The 24,181-nt window shown below is 48.0% G+C and overlaps 2 protein-coding genes across 2 annotated transcripts in view; both read right to left on the bottom strand.

Moving 5' to 3' along the window:
* Positions 1-4,453, bottom strand: part of nhej1 (nonhomologous end-joining factor 1) — a 248,085-nt gene extending 243,632 nt beyond the window's left edge. The window contains exon 1 of the mRNA XM_078404359.1: positions 4,420-4,453. The gene's annotated coding sequence lies outside the window, so the exon portion shown is untranslated. The remainder of the gene's footprint in view (positions 1-4,419) is intronic.
* Positions 4,454-10,056: 5,603 nt separating this feature from the next.
* Positions 10,057-24,181, bottom strand: part of cfap65 (cilia and flagella associated protein 65) — a 198,388-nt gene continuing 184,263 nt past the window's right edge. The window contains exons 34-35 of the mRNA XM_078404358.1: positions 18,775-18,837; positions 10,057-10,466 (exon numbers count right to left, since the gene is read on the bottom strand). Of these exons, the coding sequence (XP_078260484.1) occupies positions 10,310-10,466; positions 18,775-18,837 (220 nt within the window). The 3' untranslated portion in view covers positions 10,057-10,309. The remainder of the gene's footprint in view (positions 10,467-18,774; positions 18,838-24,181) is intronic.

The following is a 24,181-nucleotide window of genomic DNA, read 5'->3' as shown; positions in this document are numbered from 1 at the left end:
TTCAAGAATAAGAGGGAGGCCATTTAGGACTGAGACGAGGATAAAACCTCTTCACCCAGAGAGTCGTGAATCTGTGGAATTCTCTGCCACAGAAGGCAGTGGAGGCCAATTCACTGGATGTTTCCAAGCGAGAGTTAGATACAGCTCTTAGGGCTAACGGAATCAAGGGATATTGGGGGAAAAAGCAGGAACGGGGTATTGATTTTGGATCACCCATTCCTTCTCTCCCGAGATGCTGCCTGACCTGCTGAGTTACTCCAGCATTTTGTGAATAAATACCTTCGATTTGTACCAGCATCTGCAGTTATCTTCTTATGTATTGATTTTGGATGATCGGCCATGATCATAGTGAATGATTTGATCATATCATATAAAAAACTTTTTCACCCAGAGAGTTGTGAATTTGGGGAATTCTCTGCCACAGAGGGCAGTGGAGGCCGATTCACTGGATGAATTTAAAAGAGAGTTAGATAGAGCTCTAGGGGCTAGTGGAATCAAGGGATGTGGGGAGAAGGCAGGCACAGGTTACTGATTGTGGATGATCAGCCATGATCACAATGAATGGCGGTGCTGGCTCGAAGGGCCGAATGGCCTCCTCCTGCACCTATTTTCTATGTTTCTATGAATGGTGGTGCTGGCTCAAAGGGCTGAATGGCCTCCTTCTGCACCTATTTTCTATGTTTCTATGAATGGTGGTGCTGGCTCGAAGGGCTGAATGGCCTCCTCCTGCACCTATTTTCTAAGTTTCTATGAATGGTGGTGCTGGCTCGAAGGGCTGAATGGCCTCCTCCCGCACCTATTTTCTAAGTTTCTATCCTGGTTACTCCGCTAAATATTTCTGTGGCATCTTTTACATGTAGGTTTGGCTTTATTTTTGTCACGTGTACCAAGGTTCAGTGAAAAGAGTCTGATGAAGAGTCCTGATCCAAAACGTCACCGACCCATGTTCTCCAAGGATGCAAGTTTTAGTTTGGACACGGGGTGCCGGAGTAACTCAGCGGGACAGGCAGCATCGCTGGAGAGAAGGTTATGGGTGTCGTCTCAGGTCGAGACCCTTCTTCAGACCCTTCTTGAGTTTAGTTTAGTTTATTCTCGCGTGAAAAGCTTTCGCTGTGTGCTAACCAGTCAGCGGAAAGACCAGACAGATGCTGCTCGACCTACGATGCTTCGACTTTACGATGGTGCCTTAGAGGGAGTACAGAGAAGGTTCACCAGATTGATCCCTGGGATGGCAGGACTTTCATATAAAGTCTGGATAGACTAGGCTTGTACTCGCTGGAATTTAGAAGACTGAGGGGGGATCTTATAGAAACATATAAAATTATTAAGGGGTTGGAGAGGCTAGATGCGGGAAGATTGTTCCCGATGTTGTGGAAGTCCTGAACCAGGGGTCACAGCTTAAGGATAAGGGGGAAGTCCTTTAGGACCGAGATGAGAAAACATTTCTTCACACAGAGAGTGGTGAGTCTGTGGAATTCTCTGCCACAGAAGGTAGTTGAGGTCAGTTCATTGGCTATATTTAAGAGGGAGTTAGATGTGGCCCTTGTGGCTAAAGGGATCAGGGGGTATGGAGAGAAGACAGGTACGGGTTACTGAGCTGGATGATCAGCCATGATCACATTGAATGGCGGTGCAGGCTCGAAGGGCCGAATGGCCTACTCCTGCACCTATTTTCTATGTTTCTATGTTTCTAAACGCGATACACATTCAGTAGAAACCGTACTTCGAATTTTGATCTTTTCCCACGCTAGCGATATGCGTTTTCGACTTACGATATTTTCTATGGGATTACCGGAACATAACCCCATCGTAAGTCGAGGAGCATCTGTACACGATGACAATCGAACCGTCCACAGATACACGATAAAGGGAATAATGTTTAGCGCACGATAAAGTCCAGTAAACTGATTGAAGATAATCCATGGGTTGACAGTAGCTCAGGACTGTTCACTAGTTGGCGACGGGACGGTTCAGTTGACTGATAACAGCGGAGAAGAATCTGTCCCTGAATTTGGCGGTGTGCGTTTTCACACTTCTGTTCCTTTTGCCGACCTGGAGAAGGGAGAAGAGGGAGTGGCCAGGGTGAGACTGGTCCTTGATTATGCTGCTGGCCTTGCCGAGACAGCGTGAAGTGCAGACGGAGTCAATGGAAGGGAGGTTGTTTTATGTGATGCGCCCGCAACTCTCTGCAATTTTCTGCTGAACCTCCTCATTTCGCTGTTTCGTCAAAGTCCTTCCCACCATCCTGAGGCCAGAGCTGGAGACACACAGAGATAACGACGTACTGCACAGCTCCGAGGAAGGGTCCTGTCCCTCCTGCCTGATGGAAGAGGAAAGATGCTGCCTGGCCTGCTCAGTTACTCCAGCACTCTGTGTCTTCTCTTGTAAATCAGCATATGCAGTTCCTCATTTCCACAGTGGAAGATGTTTTTTTGCATGCCTTTCAAACAGGGCAGATACGCACTACATAAATACAGTCAAATCATGTTCACCAGAGAGAGCAAATAGCATCTCAGTTTAACATCCTAATTCAGAGATAACTGCTCTAACTGGGCAACACTCCCTCAGCAATGCATTGGACACGTATCCCTCAACCCATTAGTGTCTGAAGAGAAACCTTCTCTACTCTCAAGCATGTGGCCCATTAGTCTTTAGTTTAGTGTAGAGATACAGCGCAGAAACGGGCCCTTCAGCCCACCGAGTCCGTGCCTTCAGCAATCCCCATACACTAACGGCATGGTGGCGCAGCGGTAGAGTTTCTGCCTTTACAGCGCTTGCAGCGTCAGAGACCCGGGTTCAATCCCGACTCCGGGTGCTGGTACTCCAGCAGTTTGTACGTTCTCCCCAAGACCGCGTGGATTTTTGCTGAGATCTTTGGTTTCCTCCCACGCTCCAAAGACGTACAGGTTTGTGGGTTAATTAGCTTGGGGTTTTTTTCGTAAGCAAGTTATACTACACTTGGTGTAAGTGTAAATTGGCCCTAGTGTGTGTAGGCTTGTGTTAATGTGAAGGGATCGTTGGTCGGCGCGGACTCGTTGGGCCGAATGGCCTGTTTCCGCACTGTATCTCTAAACTAAACTGAACTAAACTAACATCAGTCTGAAGAAGGGTCTCAACCCGAAATGTCACCCATTCCTTCTCTCCAGAGATGCTGCCTGTCCAGCTGAGTTACTCCAGCATTTTGCGTCTACCATTGAACTAAACTGATACCGTCCCACGCATACACTGGGATCAATTTACAATTTTACTGAAGACAATTAAACTACAATCCTGTATGTCTTTGGAGTGTGGGAGGAAACCGAAGCACCCAGAGAAAACCCACGCAGTCACAGGGAGAAGGTACAAACTCTGTAGACAGCACCCGTAGTCAGGATCGAACCCGGTTCTCTGGTGCTGTGAGGCAGCAACTCTACCGCTGTGCCACCGTGCCACCACCTATGTGTGGAATTCTCTGCCTCAGAAGGCAGTGGAGGCCAATTCTCTGGATGCTTTCAAGAGAGCTAGATAGAACTCTTAAAGATAGCAGTGTAAGAAAATAACTGCAGATGCTGGTACAAATCAAAGGTATTCACAAAATTTTGGAGTAACTCAGCAGGTCAGGCAGCATCTCTGGAGAGAAGGAATGGGTGACGTTTCGGGTCGAGACCCTTCTTCAGACTGATGATTTCTTAAAGATAGCGGAGTCAGGGTGTATGGGGAGAAGGCAGGAACGGGGTACTGATTGAGAACGATCAGGCATGATCACATTGAATGGCGGTGCTGGCTCGAAGGGCTGAATGGCATCCTCCTGCACCTATTGTCTATTGTGTGGGAATGTTCTCCAGAGATGCTGCCTGGCCCGCTGAGTTACTCCAGCACTTTGAGTCTTTTTTTTCTTTCCGTAAACCATCATCTGCTGTTCCTTGTCCCAACATCTTCCCTAAGGTAATTATTAGCTGGTGATGGGGAGGGGGGGGGGGGGGGGGACTGAAAATTTAGATTTCCTCCTCCAATTCTCCCCCACAATAAGACAAACAGTCTTTAAAACAAGAAGCAGACCAGAAATAATTAATAAGCGACAAAAAAGAAAAAAAACCCAAACCACTAATTATACATTGTACAAGCTCAGTTCAGTTTGGTTAGACATTGCATATCATCACATAAACATGGTTTTAAACTATTCTGGGGGATTTAAAATGTTTAAAATGTTTTAAAAGAAAGATAATATTAAATATGATGAAATATTATATAAAGAGGTTTTGCTGGGCATTGGAGGCAAGTGTGGGGGAGGCAAGTGTGGGGGCGGCAAACTCAACAGGGCCCCAGTAGGGAAGTTAAACTTAAAGAGTTAGTGGTTGAAATTGTCTGAAAATATTTTGTTTTATATAAAATCAACAAACCTTCTCTCCCCCTCTCTCTCTCCCTCTCTGACTTACTTACTTCCTGGTGCTGCAGCCGGACCGTCCGCAATCTCCCTGCACACTCCCTCACAAACGTTCCGCCCCCCTCAGCATTGCCACACAGAATTACTTCCCCCCCCCCCTTTTCCCACACAAGACACCACTTGCTTCTTGACTTGACAATCAAATAGTCAATAGTCGTTTATTTGTCACATACACATAAATGTGCAGTGAAATGAAACATTACCCGCAGTTCAACAATAAGACCAATAAGAATAATCAATGAAAATGCAATAACACATACATACAATCATAGACTAACACCAAACAAAAGAAACATCCATCACAGTGAGTCTCCACAGTAAATATTAGCCAATGCTGATTTTACTTCCTCTCACCTCTCATGAATCCAACTGCATTTCAAAGCAAGAAACGTAGGATGTACTTGTCAATAGACAATAGGTGCAGGAGTAGGCCACTCGGCCCTTCGAGCCAGCACCGCCATTCAATGTGTATAAGAAAATAACTGCGGATGCTGGTACAAATCGAAGGTATTTATTTCACAAAATGCTGGGGAGTAACTCAGCGGGTCAGGCAGCATCTCAGGAGAGAAGGAATGGGCGACGTTTCGGGTCGAGACCCTTCTTCAGACTGATGATTTCTTAAGGATAGCGGAGTCAGGGGGTATGGGGAGAAAGCAGGAACGGGGTACTGATTGAGAACGATCAGCCATGATCACATTGAATGGCAGTGCTGTCTCCAAGGGCCGAATGGCCTACTCTTCCACCATTCAATGTGATCATGGCTGGTCATTCTCAATCAGTACCCCGTTCCTGCCTTCTCCCCATACCCCCTGACTCCGCTATCCTTAAGAGCTCTCTCTTGAATGCATTCAGAGAATTGGCCTCCACTGACTTCTGAGGCAGAGAATTCCACAGATTTACAACTCTCATTTCTCATGAATCCAACTGCATTTCAAAGCAAGAAACAAGGATACACTTGTCCATGGAGTTTACTTTATTGTCACGTGTACAGAGGTACAGTGAAAAGCTTTTGTTGCGTGCCATCCAGTTAGCGGGAAAGACAATACGTGATTACAATCAAGCCTTCCACGGTGTACAGCTACATGATAAAGGGAATAACTTGAATGACCATTTAGTGCATCATAAAGCCAGTAAAGCCTGATTAAAGATAGTCCAAGGGTTGGCAACTGTCCCATATTAGCCGTATTGCTATTGAGGGCGTGCAGCGTAGGTTTACTAGGTTAATTCCCGGAATGACGGGACTGTCGTATGTTGAAAGACTGGAGCGACTAGGCTTGTACACACTGGAATTTAGAAGGATGAGAGGAGATCTTATTGAAACGTATAAGATTATTAAGGGGTTATCATATCATATCATATATATACAGCTGGAAACAGGCCTTTTCGGCCCACCAAGTCCGTGCCGCCCAACGATCCCCGTACATTAACACTATCCTACACCCACTAGGGACAATTTTATTTATTTATTTTTTTAACATTTTACCCAGCCAATTAACCTACATACCTGTACGTCTTTGGACACGCTAGAGGCAGGAAACATGTTCCCAATGTTGGGGGAGTCCAGAACAAGGGGCCACAGTTTAAGAATAAGGGGTAGGCTTTTTAGAACTGAGATGAGGAAAACCTTTTTCAGTCAGAGAGTTGTGAATCTGTGGAATTGTCTGACTCAGAAGGCAATGGAGGCCAATTCTCTGAATGCATTCAAGAAAGAGCTGGATAGAGCTCTTAAGGATAGCGGAGTCAGGGGGTATGGGGAGAAGGCAGGAACGGGGTACTGATTGAGAATGATCAGCCATGATCACATTGAATGGCGGTGCTGGCACGAAGGGCCGAATGGCTTCCTCCTGCACCTATTGTCTATTGTCTATTGTCTAATGGGACATCGCATGTTTTGGGCTAAATTGATTTGTCCCGTACGGGACCGCCCTTGTCCCGTATTAGACCCGGACGCTGTCGGCCCCGACACTGTAGGTCCAGACAGTTTAGGTCCCGACACTATAGGTTTCCGACATTTTACCTCCAGACAGTCTAGGTTCGGCGGCCCAGGCGCTGCCTAACGGAGGTTGCGTAGCAACCCGCCTCCCGGCCCGGGCGGCTGCCATTCGTGGAGCGGGAGCACGTGGCCTCTGGCTGGAATCACGTGGGGCGAGGGGCGGTGACGTCACCTTGTCCCGTATTTGGGGGTGAGAGAGTTGGCACCCCTATCCAAGAGTCTTCAATGAGGTTGATAGAAATTCAGGACTGCTCTCTGGTTGTGGTAGGATGGCTCAGTCATAGAAACATAGAAACATAGAAAATAGGTGCAGGAGTAGGCCATTCGGCTCTTCGAGCCTGCACCGCCATTCAATATGATCATGGCTGATCATCCAGCTCAGTAGCCTGTACCTGCCTTCTCTCCATACCCCCTGATCCCTTTAGCAAAAAGGGCCACATCTAACTCCCTCTTAAATATAGCCAATGAACTGGCCTCAACTACCTTCTGTGGCAGAGAATTCCACAGACTCACCACTCTCTGTGTGAAGAAATGTTTTCTCATCTCGGTCCTAAAAGACTTCCCCCTTATCCTTAAGCTGTGACCCCTGGTTCTGGACTCCCCCAACATCGGGAACAATCTTCCCGCATCTAGCCTGTCCAACCCCTTAAGAAATTTATATGTTTCTATAAGATCCCCCCTCAGTCTTCTAAATTCCAGCGAGTACAAGCCCAGTCTATCCAGTCGCCTGATAATTGCCTGGAAGTAGGGTCTCGACCCGAGACATCACCAATCCATGGTCTCCAGAAATGCTCACTGACCTGCGGAGTTACTCCAGCACTTTGTGTCCTTCTTTGGTACAAAAACCAGCAAGTGTGTTCTTATTACACAAAGAATTTCACTGTGGCTTTGCACATGTGACAATAAAAGCACCATTGAACCTGTCCACATTCTCCACACAAAATCTGTAGGAAGGAACTGCAGATGCTGGTTGAGACCGAAGATAGCCACAAAGTGCTGGAGTAACTCAGTAGGTCAGGTAGCATCTCTGGAGTAAAAGAATAAGTAATGTTTCGGGTCAAGACCCTGCTTCACAAGGAAGGGTTCCGACCCGAAACGTCACCTATCCTTTACCCTCCAGAGATGCTGCCTGACCCGTTGAGTTTCCCCAGCACTTTGTGTCCTTTTGTGTATGAACCAACATCCTCGACTTCTTGTTTCTGCTGCTACAAACAACAAACTACAGTTGCTGGTTGATACACACAAAGGACACAAAGTGCTGGAGTAACTCAGCGGGTCAGGCAGCATCTCTGGAGAACATGGATAGGTGACGTTTCACAGAATGCTGGAGTAACTCAGCGGGTCAGGCAGCATCTCTGGAGAACATGGATAGGTGACGTTTCACAGAGTGCTGGAGTAACTCAGCGGGTCAGGCAGCATCTGTGGAGAACATGGATAGGTGACGTTTCTCAGAGTGCTGGAGTAATTCAGTGGGTCAGGCAGCATCTGTGGAGAACATGGATAGGTGACGTTTCACAGAGTGCTGGAGTAACTCAGCGGGTCAGGCAACATCTATGGAGAACATGGATAGGTGACGTTTCACAGAGTGCTGGAGTAACTCAGCGGGTCAGGCAGCATCTGTGGAGAACATGGATAGGTGACATTTCTCAGAGTGCTGGAGTAACTCAGCGGGTCCGGCAGCATCTCTGAAGAACATGGATAGGTGACGTTTTGGGTCGCGATCCTTCTTTTATGGATGTGTGTGTCCATGTTTCTAGGTTTAAAATGAAGTTGCAAGCAGCATAAATAAATTAGCAATTCCAGGCAGCATAAATTAGCAATAGAAGCAGTATAGGCTTTTGCTTTGTTTTGCACCAATTTTGTTTTTTTAATTTATTGATCTGTTTTTGTTTGTTTATTATATTATCAATTGATTAATGCGATTACAGACCTGTTCTGCTGCTGCAAGTAAGAACTTCATTGCTGTTTCAGAACATATAACAATTAATCACTCTTGACTATTAAATAAAGAGGAAACAACACACCAGTGTATAGAAACATAGAAACACAGAAATATAGAAAAATAGGTACAGGAGTGGGCCATTTGGCCCTACGATCCAGCATCGCCATTCAATAGACAATAGGTGCAGGAGTAGGCCATTCAGCCCTTCGAGCCAGCACCGTCATTCAATGTGATTATGGCTGATCATTCTCAATCTGTACCCCGTTCCTGCCTTCTCCCCATACCCCCTGACTCCGCTATCCTTAAGAGCTCTATCTAGCTCTCTCTTGAATGCATTCAGAGAATTGGCCTCCAATGCCTTCTGAGGCAGAGAATTCAACAGATTCACAACTCTCCGACTGAAAAAGTTTTTCCTCATCTCCGTTCTAAATGGCCTACCCCTTATTCAATATGATCATGGCTGATCATCCAGAACCAGTACCCCGACCCTGGTTTCTCCCCATATCCCTTGATTTTGTTAGCCCTGAGAGATAAATCTAACTCACTCTTGAAAACATCCAGTGAATCGGCCTCCACTGCCTTCTGTGGCAGAGGATTCCACAGATTCACAACTCTCTGGGTGAAATCGTCTTTCCTCATCTCAGTCCTCAGTGGCCTACCCCTTATTCTTACACTGTGGCCCCTGTTTCTGGACTCCCCCAGCATGGGGAATATTTTTCCTGCAACCAGCCTGTCCAACCCCCTAAGAATTTTACATGTTTCTATAAGATCCCCTCTCATCCTTCTAAATTCCAATGAATACACACCCACACATCTTCAGAGAGTTGTACGCCCAGCAACTTGAAGCTGTTGACTTTAAGCTGGGGTGGCGCAGCGGTAAACTTGCTGCTTACATCACCAGAGACCCGGGTTCGATCCTGACTACAGGTGCTGTCCCTTCGGAGTTTGCACATTCTGTGACTGCGTGGGTTTTCTCCGGGTGCTCCCAGTTTCCTTCCACATTGCCATTCTTCTTTGGGATGAGGGAGGGAACCGGGACACCCACCAGAGAAAACCCACGCAGTCTCAGGGAGAACACATAAACTCCACACAGGCAGCACCCGAGGTAGGGTTGCCAACTTTCCCGTATTAGCTGGGACATCCCATATTTTGGGTTAAATTGGTTTGTCCCATATTATGCCTGGGGGGCGCTGTAGGCCCGGACACTGTAGGCCCGGAGACTGTAGGCTCGGACACTGTAGGCCCGGACATTGTAGGCCCGGCACTGTAGGCCCGAACACTGTAGGCCCGGACATTGTAGGCCCGGACACTGTAGGCCTGAGGGCTGCTGTAGGTCCGGACACTGTAGGCCCGGATGCTGTAGGCCCGGACAGTGTAGGCCTGTGACGTCGCCATTTGTCCCTTATTTGGGAGTGAGAAAGTTGGCAACCCTAACCTGAGGTCAGGATCTAACCAAATCAAGGCAGTGACACTATCAGCTGCGGCAACAGTGTTGCTAAGGAGTAAGGCCAAAATATGGTGATAAAATAAAAGTGAGATCAAAATTCAGTCGTAAAATCACCTTTATTTATTTTATTTATACAATGAAAAGGCACCGTTTGGGAACTCTCTTTAATAACAAAAATTGGAAAGTTTAACAAAATTTAGTTATTAAATAAATCCTTTACAATGAGTACCACTTAGCCTAAAACATGTCATGCAGCAGTTAATCTTTCCATTGTATAAATTTTAAACAGTGTGAACATTTTTACTAACTATACTAAAATGAAACATAAATTCAACCCGATACAATATATATTTTTTAAATCCCAGATTGACCGTGTTGTGGATCCCTCCCTCTCTCCCGCCCGCTCTGTTCTGGATTTACTCTATCCAAGGCCGCCCTTGAAGGTCCCAGCGCGGTGCTTTCTTGTTTGTGCACCTCCGCGGGGAGGGAGGAGGACCATTGGACTCAGATGGTACGACCACTGAGAGCGCTCATGCTGGAAAGGCCTTTGATGGAGGTGGGTATCAACCGTCGCCTGCTCGGGATTCCGCTGTGGGACTGTGACTGCAATTTCAAAGCAGCGAGTTGTCCTGTCCTCCTCATCTCCGGCATGCTCACAGTTCTGGTTCAAGCCGCGAGGAGAAAATAGGAAATATGTCAATTGTACGTTAAAGACTGAGACAGGTCAGCTGCGTTATCATTGAAAGATGGTATCGTTTCAAAGGGCTGAATGGCCTACTGCAGTCGATATGAGACTCGGGAACCTGAGGGGTAGGGTCGCCAACTGTCCCGTATTAGCCGCGACATCCCGTATTTTGAGCTAAATCGGCTTGTCCCGTACGGGACTGCCCTTGTCCCGTGTGAGGCCCGGGGCCCACTGTAGGCCCAGATGCTGTAGGCCCAGACACTGTAGGCCTGGACACTGTAGGCCCGGGGCCCACTGTAGGCCCAGATGCTGTAGGTCTGGACACTGTAGGCCTGGACACTGTAGGCCCGGGGCCCACTGTAGGCCCGGACGCTGTAGGCCCGGATGCTGTAGGTCCGGACAGTGTAGTAGGAAAAAAACTGCAGATGCCAACTAGCCTATCTTCTGTCCCTACCTTCCTAGCCTACCTTCTGTCCCTACCTACTGGGCAACCAGTGTAGGTCGGTCGGGACAGTGTAGGCCCGGAGGCCCGGGCGCCGTAGGTCCGGACGCTGTAGGTCCGGACAGTAGTAGGAAAAAAACTGCAGATGCCAACTAGCCTACCTTCTGTCCCTACCTTCCAGACAGCTTAGGTCGGTCGGGACAGTGTAGGCCCGGAGGCCTGGGCGCCGCCTGACGGAGGCTGCGTAGCAACCCGCCTCCTGGCCCGGGCGGCCGCCATTGGTGGGGTGGGAGCACGTGGCCGCTGGCTGGATGAAGTCACGTGGAGCATGGGGCGGTGACGTCACCTTGTCCCGTATTTGGGAGTGCTATAGTCGGCACCCCTACTGAGGGGAGACTTTTTTTTAACACACAAAAGGGTAGTGGGTATTTGGAATGAGCTGCCGGGGGAGTTTAGTTTAATTTAGAAATAAAGCATGGCCCACTGAGTTCACGCCGACCAGCGATCTCCGCATAGTAGCACTACCCTACAGGCACTGGGGACAATTTACAATTTTACCGAAGCTAATTAACCTACAAACCTGCACGTCTTTGGAGCATGGGAGGACCCGAGGAAAACCCACACAGGTCACGGGGAGAACGTACAAATGATCAGTCTGAAGAAGGGTCTCACCCAAAATGTCACCCATTCCTGCTCTCCAGAGATGCTGCCTGTCCCGCTGAGTTACTCCAGCATTTTGTGTCTGCCTTCGTACAAATGAACATAAGAGACAGCACCCATAGTCAGGATCGAACCACAGTCTCTGGTGCAGTAAGACAGCAACTCTCCCACTGTGCCACCATGCCGATCTACCAGCCAAGAAGGTAGTTGAGGCAGGTACTATCGTAACACTTGAGAGACGTTTGGACTGGTGCATGGATAGGATAGGGTTAGCGGGGTTATGGGCCAAGCACGGGCAGGTGTGGATGGGGCATGTGGGCAAGTTGGGCAGAAGGGGCCTGTTTCCCCACTATGACTTGGCTTGGTTTCACTTTGTCTTCTGCCTGTCATTTGAGACCTGGCGATGGGAAGCCAGAGTTTCTCCCGCCACTTCTTGCCTCTCTTGTCTCCCATCGCCAACTCAAACCCCACCCCCTAACGGCCGAGTAACGGTTGTTCGAAGGGAAAGGTCAGCATCCGGCCACCTTTAACCCATTGTGAACACAACGTGTGTTCAGGTGCGCACCAAAGTGGCAACTCAAGTAGACAGCGTGGTAAAGAAGGCATACGGCCTTCTTTGGTCGGGCCATCGAATACGAGAGTCTGGAAGTCATAATGCAGCTTCATCAGACTTTGGTTAAGCTGACTTTAGATATTGTGCGCAGTTCTGTTCTCCCCAATACAGGAGGGATGTGTTGGCTTTGGAAAGGGTGCAGAGGAGGACGTTTACCAGAATAATACCTGGATTAGTTACACGGGGAGGTTGGATAGACTTGGAATGTTTTCTCTGGAATATCAGGGGTTGAGGGGAGACCTGATGCTAGGGTTGCCAACTGTCCTGTATTCGCTGGGACATCCAGTGTTTTGGGCTAAATTGGTTTGTCCCGTACGGGACCGCCCTTGTCCTGTATTAGGCCCGGGGGGTGCTTTAGGCCCGGACACTATAGGCCCGGGCACTGTAGGCCCGGGCAGTGTAGGTGTAGACACTGTAGGCCCGGACAGTGTAGGTCCGGACACTGTAGGCCCGCACAGTGTAGGCCCGAACACTATAGGTCCGAACGCTGTAGGCCCGGACAATGTAGGTCCGGACGTTGTAGGCCCGGGCAGTGTAGGCCCAGAAACTGTAGGTCCGGACGCTGTAAGCCCGGACAGTGTAGGTCCAGGCAGTGTGGGTGTGGACAGTGTGGGTCCGGACGCTGTAGGCCCGGACAGTGTGGGTCCGGACGCTGTAGGCCCGGACAGTGTAGGTCCGGACGCTGTAGGTCCGGACGCTGTAGGACCAGACAGTATAGGTCCGGGCAGTGTGGGTGTGGACACTGTTGGTCCGGATGCCGGCAGCCACCTAACGGATGTTGCGTAGCAACCCACTTCCTGGCCCGGGCGGCCGCCATTGGTGGAGCAGGAGCACCTTCGCTGCTGGCTGTGTGAGGTCACGTTGGGCGCGGGGCGGTGACGTCACCTTGTCCCTTATTTGGGAGTGAGATAGTTGGCAACCCCACCTGGTGGAAATGTATAAAACTTTGAGAGGCATTGATGTGGTAGACCAGAGGAGCTTGGTGATGGCCCTGGTATTCCTGGTGTATCATTATCCCTTCTCTCTATGACTGTAGACCAAAATGCTGAAGTAACTCAGCGGCTCAGGCAGCATCTCTGGAGAAAACAGATATGTGACATTTTGGTTCGTTACCCTTCTTCAGACTGAATATAAAGGTGTGTGGGGGAGGAACTAGAGGCAAGACCAGAACCAATCAGGACCGGAAATAGATGACCTCAGGAAGTGTGGAGTCCATAATGGCTCAAAGTTGGCTGGCAAAAGTGTGATAATGAGAGGGATACAAGGATGCAAAACAGTGGAGCTGGTGGGACAACTAGGGTGTGGGAGAGAGGGGAGGAGAGGGAATGCAGGAGGTACTTGAAATTAGAGAGATCATCGTTAATACCGTTGGGTGGTAAGATGCCCAAGCGAAATATGAGGTGCTGTTCCTCCAGTTTGCGCTGGGCCTCACTCTAACAATGGAGGAGGCCCAGGACAGAAAGGTCAGTATTGGAACGGGAATTAAAATATTTGTCAACCGGGCGATCGCGTAGGCTAAGTCGGACTGAGCGTAAGTGTGCAATGTAAGTTGTATCTCTGACTAGCGGGTGGAACTATTTGGGAAGCATCTCCACGGGAGCTCGGGCAGGTACACACAGCGGCCAATCACAGGTAAAAGCATTGAAGGAGTTAACGATCACGCAGACTACTTTGTTCTGAATGCAGTCAAGCCTCTTGAGTGGACTTGGAGCTACTCCCATGGACAAATGGAGAGCAATCAATAATACCACAGAGATGGTGCCTTGTAGATATGGGAGTGATCCCGGGGATGAATGGGTTAACATATGACGGTAACAGCACTGGGCCTGTCCTCGCTGGAGTTTAGAAGGATGAGGGGGGGGTGACTTCATTGAAACTTACCGAATAGTGCAAGGCCTGGATAGAGTGGATGTGGAGAGGATTTGGGGAGATCGTATCGAAACGTATAAGATTATTAAGGGGTTGGACACGTTAGAGGCAGGAAACATGTTCCCAATGTTGGGGGAGTCCAGAACAAGGGGCCACAGTTTAAGAATAAGGGGTAGGCCATTTAGAACTGAGATGAGGGAAAACCTTTTCAGTCAGAGAGTTGTGAATCTGTGGAATTCTCCGCCTCAGAAGGCAATGGAGGCCAATTCTTTGAATGCTTTCAAGAGAGAGAGCTAAATAGAGCTCTTAAGGATAGCGGAGTCAGGGGGTATGGGGAGAAGGCAGGAACGGGGTACTGATTGAGAATGATCAGCCATGATCACATTGAATGGCGGTGCTGGCTCGAAGGGCCGAATGGCCTCCTCCTGCACCTATTGTCTATTGTCTATTGACTTCATTGAAACTTACTGAATAGTGCAAGGCCTGGATAGAGTGGATGTGGAGAGAATGTTTCCACTGCGTGCAACTGAGGGAGCTCTGCACTGTCTTTTGGACTTGATATTAAACCAAGGCACTGTCTGCTCTCACAGGAGTGGGAGAGTCTGGGACCAGAGGGCACAGCCTCAGAATAACAGGACGTGTTGTGGCGTTCCCTGGATATTAGGCCACTCCTTGGGCCAGTCCCCTCAGCACTTGACGGACAGGGACAAGGGACTGCCCACAGGCTACGGGGTTTCTACCCAGGGAGTGTTCATCCCTTCGGTGGAACTCGTTGTGAGTGGATGCTCACTACCTGCATTAAAGAACTTTCTAAACCTGCCTGGCGTCCAGCCTACTTCTGGCCACATCCAGGCCACTACAGTATCTATAGGGGACGTACAACGAGATCTGGGTGTCCTAGTGCACCAGTCACTGAAAGGAAGCATGCAGGTACAGCTGGCAGTGAAGAAAGCCAATGGAATGTTGGCCTTCAAAACAAGCGGAGTTGAGTACAGGAGCAAAGAGGTCCTTCTGCAGTTGTACAGGGCCCTAGTGAGACCGCACCCGGAGTACTGTGTGCAGTTTTGGTCTCCAAATTTGAGGAAGGTATATTCTTGCTATTGAGTGCGTGCAGCGTAGGTTTACTAGGTTAATTCCCGGAATGGCGGGACTGTCATATGTTGAAAGACTGGAGCGACTAGGCTTGTATACACTGGAATTTAGAAGGATGAGAGGGGATCTTATCGAAACGTATAAGATTATTAAGGGGTTGGACACGTTAGAGGCAGGAAACATGTTCCCAATGTTGGGGGAGTCCAGAACCAGGGGCCACAGTTTAGGAATAAGGGGTAGGCCATTTAGAACGGAGATGAGGGAAAACTTTTTCAGTCAGAGAGTTGTGAATCTGTGGAATTCTCTGCCTCAGCAGGCAGTGGAGGCCAATTCTCTGAATGCATTCAAGAGAGAGCTAGATAGAGCTCTTAAGGATAGCAGAGTCAGGGGGTATGGGGAGAAGGCAGGAACGGGGTACTGATTGAGAATGATCAGCCATGATCACATTGAATGGCGGTGCTGGCTCAATAGACAATAGGTGCAGGAGGAGGCCATTCAGCCCTTCGAGCCAGCACCGCCATTCAATGTGATCATGGCTGATCATTCTCAATCAGTACCCCGTTCGAAGGGCCGAATGGCCTCCTCCTGCACCTATTGTCTATTGTCCATTTAGAAAGGAGATGAGGAGGAATTTCTTTAGTCGGGGGGTAGGAAAAACACAGGGAAATGGGGCTGAGAGGGAAAGATAGATCAGCCATGATTGAATGACGTAGTCGTCTCAGTGGGCTGGATGATCTACCTCTGCTCTGACTTATGAACGTTTATGTCTTGGCGTGTCACTTTCCTCAGAATATTGAGCCGAAGATTTGTGTTTTGTATTTATATTGCTGGTCCAGTGGTGGTGTCTTATCAGTTCAGTTCAGTTTTGAGTTCAGTTTATTGTCACCTGTACCGAGGTACAGTGAAAAGCTCTAGCTGCGGGCTCACCAGTCCGTAGAAAGACAATACATGATTACAATTGGGCCATTTACAGTGTACAGATACACGATAAGGGGGTTTGGTGCAAGGTAAAGCCAGCAAAGCCCGATCAAGGATGGTCCAAGAGTCACCAAAGAGGTAGGTAGTAGTTCAGCAATGCTCTCTGGTTGTGGTAGGATGTTTCAGTTGCCTGATAACAGCCGGGAAGAAACTGTCCCTGAATCTGGAGATGAGCATTTTTTGACACTTATACACCTTTCTCTCCCGAGGGGAGAAGAGGGAGTGGCCGGGGTGCGACTCGTCCTTGATTGTGCTGCTGGCTTTGCCGAGGCAGCGTGAGGTATAAATGGAAGGGAAGTTACTTTGTGTGATATCTGGGCTGCGTCCGCAATTCGCTGCAATTTCTTGCGGTCTTGGACGGAGCTGTTCCCAAACCAAGCTGCGATAAAATGCTTTCTATGGTGCATCTGCAGAAGTTGTTGAGAGTTGTAGGGGACTTGCTGGACTTCCTACGCCTTCCCTATGCCGGAGTAACTCAACGGGTCAGGCAGCAGCTCTGGAGAAAAAGAATGGGTGATGTTTCGGGTCGGAACGCGAAGAAGGGTGTGACGAAGGGTTCCGACCCAAGACGTCACCTATTCTTTTTCTCCAGAGATGCCGCCTGGCTCGCTGAGTTACTCCGGCTTTTTGTGTCTATTTGAGGTGGACGGCCTTGCTGGTAACTCCACTGGAGTGGGTTTGGAATCTGCCGATCCTTCTGGTGGTGCCTGGTCAGGGGACAGGGCCCTGCAGTATTGGAGACGCGAGACTGCAGATGCCACAATCGTGAGCGGAACTCAAAAGTCCAGGAGGATCTCAGTGGGCCAGGCAGCACCAAGAAGCAGACACTGTCCGACCCACTAACCTCCTCCAGCACTTTGTGTTTGCTGCAGCCTTAGAAACACAGAAACATAGAGAACAGGTGCAGGAGGAGGCCATTCGGCTCCTCGAGCCAGCACCGCCATTCATTGTGATCATGGCTGATCATCCACAATCAGTAACCCGTGCCTGCCTTCTCCCCATACCCCCTGATCCTGCTAGCCCCTAGAGCTCCATCTAACTCTCTTTTAAATTCATCCAGTGAATTGGCCTCCACTGCCTTCTGCGGCAGAGAATTCCACAAATTCACAACTCTCTGGGTGAAAAAGTTCCTTCTCACCTCAGTTTTAAATGGCCTCCCCTTTATTCGTAGACTGTGTGGCCCCTGGTTCTGGACTCCCCCCAACATTGGGAACAATTTTCCTGCATCCACCTTGTCCATTCCTTTTACAATTTTACACGTCTCTATGAGAAAGAACTGCATGTTTAATTCCTCGGTCGATTAGATTGCCTCCAATTAGGGGGCTGGCACAAGAGGATTGGGCCAAATGACCTTTATCTAACCTGCATAGGAAAATAACTGCAGATGCTGGTACAAATCAAAGGTATCACAAAATGCTGGAGTAACAATAGACAATAGACAATAGGTGCAGGCGGAGGCCATTCGGCCCTTCGAGCCAACACCGCCATTCAATGTGATCATGGCTGATCATTCTCAATCAGTACCCCGTTCCTGCCTTCTCCCCATACCCCCTGACTCCGCTATCCTTAAGAGCTCTATCTAGCTCTCTCTTGAATGCATTCAGAGAATTGGCCTCCACTGCCTTCTGAGGCAGAGAATTCCACAGATTCACAACTCTCTGACTGAAAAGGTTTTTCCTCATCTCAGTTCTAAATGGCCTACCCCTTATTCTTAAACGGTGGCCCCTTGTTCTGGACTCCCCCAACATTGGGAACATGTTTCCTGCCTCTAACGTGTCCAACCCCTTAATAATCTTATACGTTTCGATAAGATCCTCTCTCATCTTTCTAAATTCCAGTGTATACAAGCCTAGTCGCTCCAGTCTTTCAACATATGACAGTCCCGCCATTCCGGGAATTAACCTAGTAAACCTACGCTGCACGCCCTCAATAGCAAGAATATCCTTCCTCAAATTTGGAGACCAAAACTACACACAGTACTCTAGGTGCAGTCTCACAAGGGGCCCTGTACAACTGCAGAAGGACCTCTTTGCTCCTGTACTCAACTCCTCTTGGTATGAAGGCCATTGGCTTTCTTCACTGCCTGCTGTACCTGCATGCTTCCTTTCAGTGACTGATGCATTAGGACACCCAGATCACGTTGTACGTCCCCTTTTCCTAACTTGACACCATTCAGATAATAATCTGCCTTCCTATTCTTACCACCAAAGTGGATAACCTCACACTTATCCACATTAAACTGCATCTGCCATGCATCCGCCCACTCACACAACCTGTCCAAGTCACCCTGCAACCTCATAGACAGTTCACACTGCCACCCAGCTTTGTATCATCTGCAAATTTGCTAATGGTACTTTTAATCCCTTCATCCAATGGGTGACGTTTCAGGTCGAGACCCTTCTTCTGCCTCCAGTCTGAAGAAGGGTCTCGACCCGAAACGTCACCCATTCCTTCTCTCCGAGATGCTGCCTGACCTGCTGAGTTACTCCAGCATTTTGTGATACTTTTTTATCTAGCCTGCAAATTTTTGTGCAATTCTGTTGTTTGCATTCTATTCCTTATTATAAATATCTTATAGGAGACTGTAAACGCTAAAGCTAAGTCACTTCCGAAGTACTGGCTTCACTTACTTGGGATGGACGTGGTGTGTTTCGGTCTCTGAAATCTTGGGGGCAATTTCAGCATCTTGTGTACTAAATTCGGAGAAAGCTAAAGATTACTATCAGATTTAATGAAGATATACCCGGTTATTCCTCAGAAGGCTGAGCATTAGACTCTGCCTTTGAGTTTAAGTCTGTCCAAACCTGTTCACACAGTCTGAGCAGCTGTGGGAGAAAGCCATTGGCATCTGCCATTCCTGACCTAAAGAAAAAAAACAATGGGGAAACGAGGATCTGTCCGGGATTTTCACTGAAGGACTGTTGGGCTTTTACCGAGGAGAACTATCTGTATCTGTTAAAAGGAGGGAAGTTTGATTAAAAATGACTATGAAGCTATCCGCTGAAGGGAGACTTGACCAAAGTGTTATCCTAAGCTGCGCGGAGCACCAGTGTCTGGGGTTTTGAGGGTCTCTGTTAGACTGCGATGGACTGCGATGGCTGCTTTGAAGTGTGGGTTTGAGTTGCCCGAGGTAAGAGAGAATGGAAAGGTGTCTGGAGAGGTTCTGACTGTCAGCAAGAACGAGCCCATGGAGCTAACCTGTACTCTTTGCCTAAGACAGATCAGGAAGACATGGGGGTTTGGATTACCCACCTGTCGATCACGCGGGATTAATCAACCCCTCTGAGATCGTAAGGCAGAAGATTTGCACATTTACAGTTGTCTTGTCGAAGCAACATGCTGGTTAATACACAAAAGGACACAAAATGCTGGAATAACTCAGCAGGTCAGGCAGTATTGCTGGAGAACACGGACAGGCGACATTTCTGTTTCAGACCGAAGAAGGCGTCTTGACCCGAAACGTTGCCTCTCCATTTCCTCCAGAGATGTCTGCCTGACCCGCTGAGTTACTTCAGCACATTGTGGCCCTATGGAGTCATTTCATTTTGTCGCGTTTTACTGATTTCAAGCTTGTTTGCGTCTCCATCTGAAGACTTGTACCTCCGTTTAACTTTGTTCAACCGAAAAGCTCAATTTTTGAAAAATTTCAAGCATTATTTGATCTTACTTTTGTTTAGCTTGAAACGAAGGGACAGGCTGAACACTTTACAAGGGGCTGGGCCAATGATCATGTTTGAATGTGCGGGCATCGGAAGAAAGCCCACTGAAGGAAAATAGTCAGCAAACTATCAGAGTTCCTCAAGTTGGAAAGAACCCTGGGAAACTTGAAAGATCAACGAACAAAATGGAAACTGCTTGGAGGGAGGGGGCATTAAATAGATTAAATGGAACAATGTCCAAAAAACAAAAAAAACGTTGCAGGGGGAGAAACTGGAAGAGATTAAGGGCATTAGGCAGAAAGATTTTAAACAAGCCAAAGGGGGGAAAAGATGGGAGGTATTTTGAAGAAGCAGTCAATGGTAGAATAAATAGTTTCCTACCAACATTCACTGCCTTAGTAAGTGCTCAGAGGTACTGGAGGTTTCGCAGTGTCCTTTACCCCATCATTAGGTCCACTCCTACAGAGGAGAAAATCGGGGATATTTTTCTTTAGAAAATGTAGTCTCACAAGGTGCAGTCTCACAAGGGGCCCTGTACAACTGCAGAAGGACCTCTTTGCTCCTGTACTCAACTCCTCTTGTTATGAAGGCCATTGGCTTTCTTCACTGCCTGCTGTACCTGCATGCTTCCTTTCAGTGACTGATGCATTAGGACACCCAGATCACGTTGTACGTCCCCTTTTCCTAACTTGACACCATTCAGATAATAATCTGCCTTCCTATTCTTACCACCAAAGTGGATAACCTCACACTTATCCACATTAAACTGCATCTGCCATGCATCCGCCCACTCACACAACCTGTCCAAGTCACCCTGCAACCTCATAGACAGTTCACACTGCCACCCAGCTTTGTATCATCTGCAAATTTGCTAATGGTACTTTTAATCCCTTCATCCAATGGGTGACGTTTCAGGTCGAGACCCTTCTTCTGCCTCCAGTCTGAAGAAGGGTCTCGACCCGAAACGTCACCCATTCCTTCTCTCCGAGATGCTGCCTGACCTGCTGAGTTACTCCAGCATTTTGTGATACTTTTTTATCTAGCCTGCAAATTTTTGTGCAATTCTGTTGTTTGCATTCTATTCCTTATTATAAATATCTTATAGGAGACTGTAAACGCTAAAGCTAAGTCACTTCCGAAGTACTGGCTTCACTTACTTGGGATGGACGTGGTGTGTTTCGGTCTCTGAAATCTTGGGGGCAATTTCAGCATCTTGTGTACTAAATTCGGAGAAAGCTAAAGATTACTATCAGATTTAATGAAGATATACCCGGTTATTCCTCAGAAGGCTGAGCATTAGACTCTGCCTTTGAGTTTAAGTCTGTCCAAACCTGTTCACACAGTCTGAGCAGCTGTGGGAGAAAGCCATTGGCATCTGCCATTCCTGACCTAAAGAAAAAAACCAATGGGGAAACGAGGATCTGTCCGGGATTTTCACTGAAGGACTGTTGGGCTTTTACCGAGGAGAACTATCTGTATCTGTTAAAAGGAGGGAAGTTTGATTAAAAATTACTATGAAGCTATCCGCTGAAGGGAGACTTGACCAAAGTGTTATCCTAAGCTGCGCGGAGCACCAGTGTCTGGGGTTTTGAGGGTCTCTGTTAGACTGCGATGGACTGCGATGGCTGCTTTGAAGTGTGGGTTTGAGTTGCCCGAGGTAAGAGAGAATGGAAAGGTGTCTGGAGAGGTTCTGACTGTCAGCAAGAACGAGCCCATGGAGCTAACCTGTACTCTTTGCCTAAGACAGATCAGGAAGACATGGGGGTTTGGATTACCCACCTGTCGATCACGCGGGATTAATCAACCCCTCTGAGATCGTAAGGCAGAAGATTTGCACATTTACAGTTGTCTTGTAGAAGCAACATGCTGGTTAATACACAAAAGGACACAAAATGCTGGAATAACTCAGCAGGTCAGGCAGTATTGCTGGAGAACACGGACAGGCGACATTTCTGTTTCAGACCGAAGAAGGCGTCTTGACCCGAAACATTGCCTCTCCATTTCCTCCAGAGATGTCTGCCTGACCCGCTGAGTTACTTCAGCACATTGTGGCCCTATGGAGTCATTTCATTTTGTCGCGTTTTACTGATTTCAAGCTTGTTTGCGTCTCCATCTGAAGACTTGTACCTCCGTTTAACTTTGTTCAACCGAAAAGCTCAATTTTTGAAAAATTTCAAGCATTATTTGATCTTACTTTTGTTTAGCTTGAAACGAAGGGACAGGCTGAACACTTTACAAGGGGCTGGGCCAATGATCATGTTTGAATGTGCGGGCATCGGAAGAAAGCCCACTGAAGGAAAATAGTCAGCAAACTATCAGAGTTCCTCAAGTTGGAAAGAACCCTGGGAAGCTTGAAAGATCAACGAACAAAATGGAAACTGCTTGGAGGGAGGGGACATTAAATAGATTAAATGGAACAATGTCCAAAAAACAAAAAAAACGTTGCAGGGGGAGAAACTGGAAGAGATTAAGGGCATTAGGCAGAAAGATTTTAAACAAGCCAAAGGGGGGAAAAGATGGGAGGTATTTTGAAGAAGCAGTCAATGGTAGAATAAATAGTTTCCTACCAACATTCACTGCCTTAGTAAGTGCTCAGAGGTACTGGAGGATTCGCAGTGTCCTTTACCCCATCATTAGGTCCACTCCTACAGAGGAGAAAATCGGGGATATTTTTCTTTAGATATCAGTTTCTATATGTTGCCATGCAAATTTGACGCGTAAGCAATATCCGTTACACTCTCAACATTTCACACCATTCTGAAACACCGCCACTGTAGTAAATGCTTCCCCGGTACGAAAAGCTGGCAGCAAAATGGAGATGGCAGTTTCTGGATCAACCGGGCAACGACAGCACTCAATAGCGTCAGGAGGAGCAGGAGAAACCGCCTCTGGATGACTTCTCAAAGCGTCTTCTATCCTTTTTCACCTGATCTGCCAGACTGCCATTGATGATCTCTCTCCATCACTGATATCTCCTCCATGGTTCAATGGTGTCTAATTTCCCTCCACCAACCAACCAGCCCTGCTTTCTCTCTTTCATCTCTCCTTCCCAAAGATATGATAAAGGTGTTTAAGACGCTTTCACTTAAGCGCAGGACTAGAGGGTGTGAGCTACAGGGAGAGGTTGAGCAGGCTGGGTCTCTATTCCATGGAGCGCAGGAGGATGAGGGAGATCATATAGAGGTGTAGATAATCATGAGAGGAATAGATCGGGTAGATGCACAGAGTCTTTTGCCCAGAGTAGGGGAATCGAGGACCAGAAGACATAGGTTCAAGGTGAAGGGGAAAAGATTTAATAGGAATCCGAGGGGTAACTTTTTCACACAGAGGGTGGTGGGTGTATGGAACGAGCTGCCAGAGGAGGTAGTTGAGACAGGGACTATCCCATCGTTTAAGAAATAGTTGGACCAGTACATGGATAGGACGGGTTTGGAGGGTTATGGGCCAAGCGCAGGCAGGTGGGACTAGGGTAGCTGGGACATTGTTGGCCGGTGTGGGCGAGTTGGGCCGAAGGGCCTGTTTCCACAATGTATCACTCTATGACTCTATGACTCTATGACTCACATGGATATGCAAGGATAGAGGGATATGGGTCACTTGCAGGCAGATGGAATCACTTTACCCTGTATTATGCTCAGCTTAGATGCTGTGGGCTGCAGGACCAGTTCTTGTGCTTTACCTTTCTACGGTTATAGGAGCAGAATTAGGCCATTCGGCCCATCAAGTCTACTCCGCCATTCAACCATGGCTGATCTATCTTCCCCTCTTAACCCCATTCTCCTGCCTTCTCCCCATAAACCGTGACACCCGTACTAATCAAGAATCTGTCTAAATAGAGCTCTGCGGGCTAGCGGAATCAAGGGATGTGGGGAGAAGGCAGGCACGGGTTACTGATTGTGGATGATCAGCCATGAACACAATGAATGGCAGTGCTGGCTCGAAGGGCCAAATGGCCTCCTCCTGCACCTATTTTCTATGTTTCTATGTTTCTATGTCTATCTCTGCCATATAAATATCCATTGACTTGGCCTGCACAGCCTTCGGTGGCAATGAATTTCACAGATTCACCACCCTCTGAAGACTAAAGAAATTCCTCCTCATCTTCCTAAAGGAACGTCCTTTTATTTAGAGGCTGTGACCTCTGCTCCTACACTCTCCCACTGGTGGAAACATCCTCTCCACATCCAGGCTTTTCACTATTCGACTGGCCAACTACTTATTATGTGAGTGTGGCTTCTGGTATTAGACCGTAGCCAGGTGAAATATCTTCCCTGTCAAGCTCTGTAAGAATAGACAATAGACAATAGACAATAGACAATAGACAATAGGTGCAGGAGTAGGCCATTCAGCCCTTCGACCCAGCACCGCCATTCAATGC

Source organism: Rhinoraja longicauda, chromosome 8, assembly GCF_053455715.1.
Source record: "Rhinoraja longicauda isolate Sanriku21f chromosome 8, sRhiLon1.1, whole genome shotgun sequence".
Classification (NCBI taxonomy): domain Eukaryota; kingdom Metazoa; phylum Chordata; class Chondrichthyes; order Rajiformes; family Arhynchobatidae; genus Rhinoraja; species Rhinoraja longicauda.
This window is presented reverse-complemented; position numbering and strand designations above follow the sequence as displayed.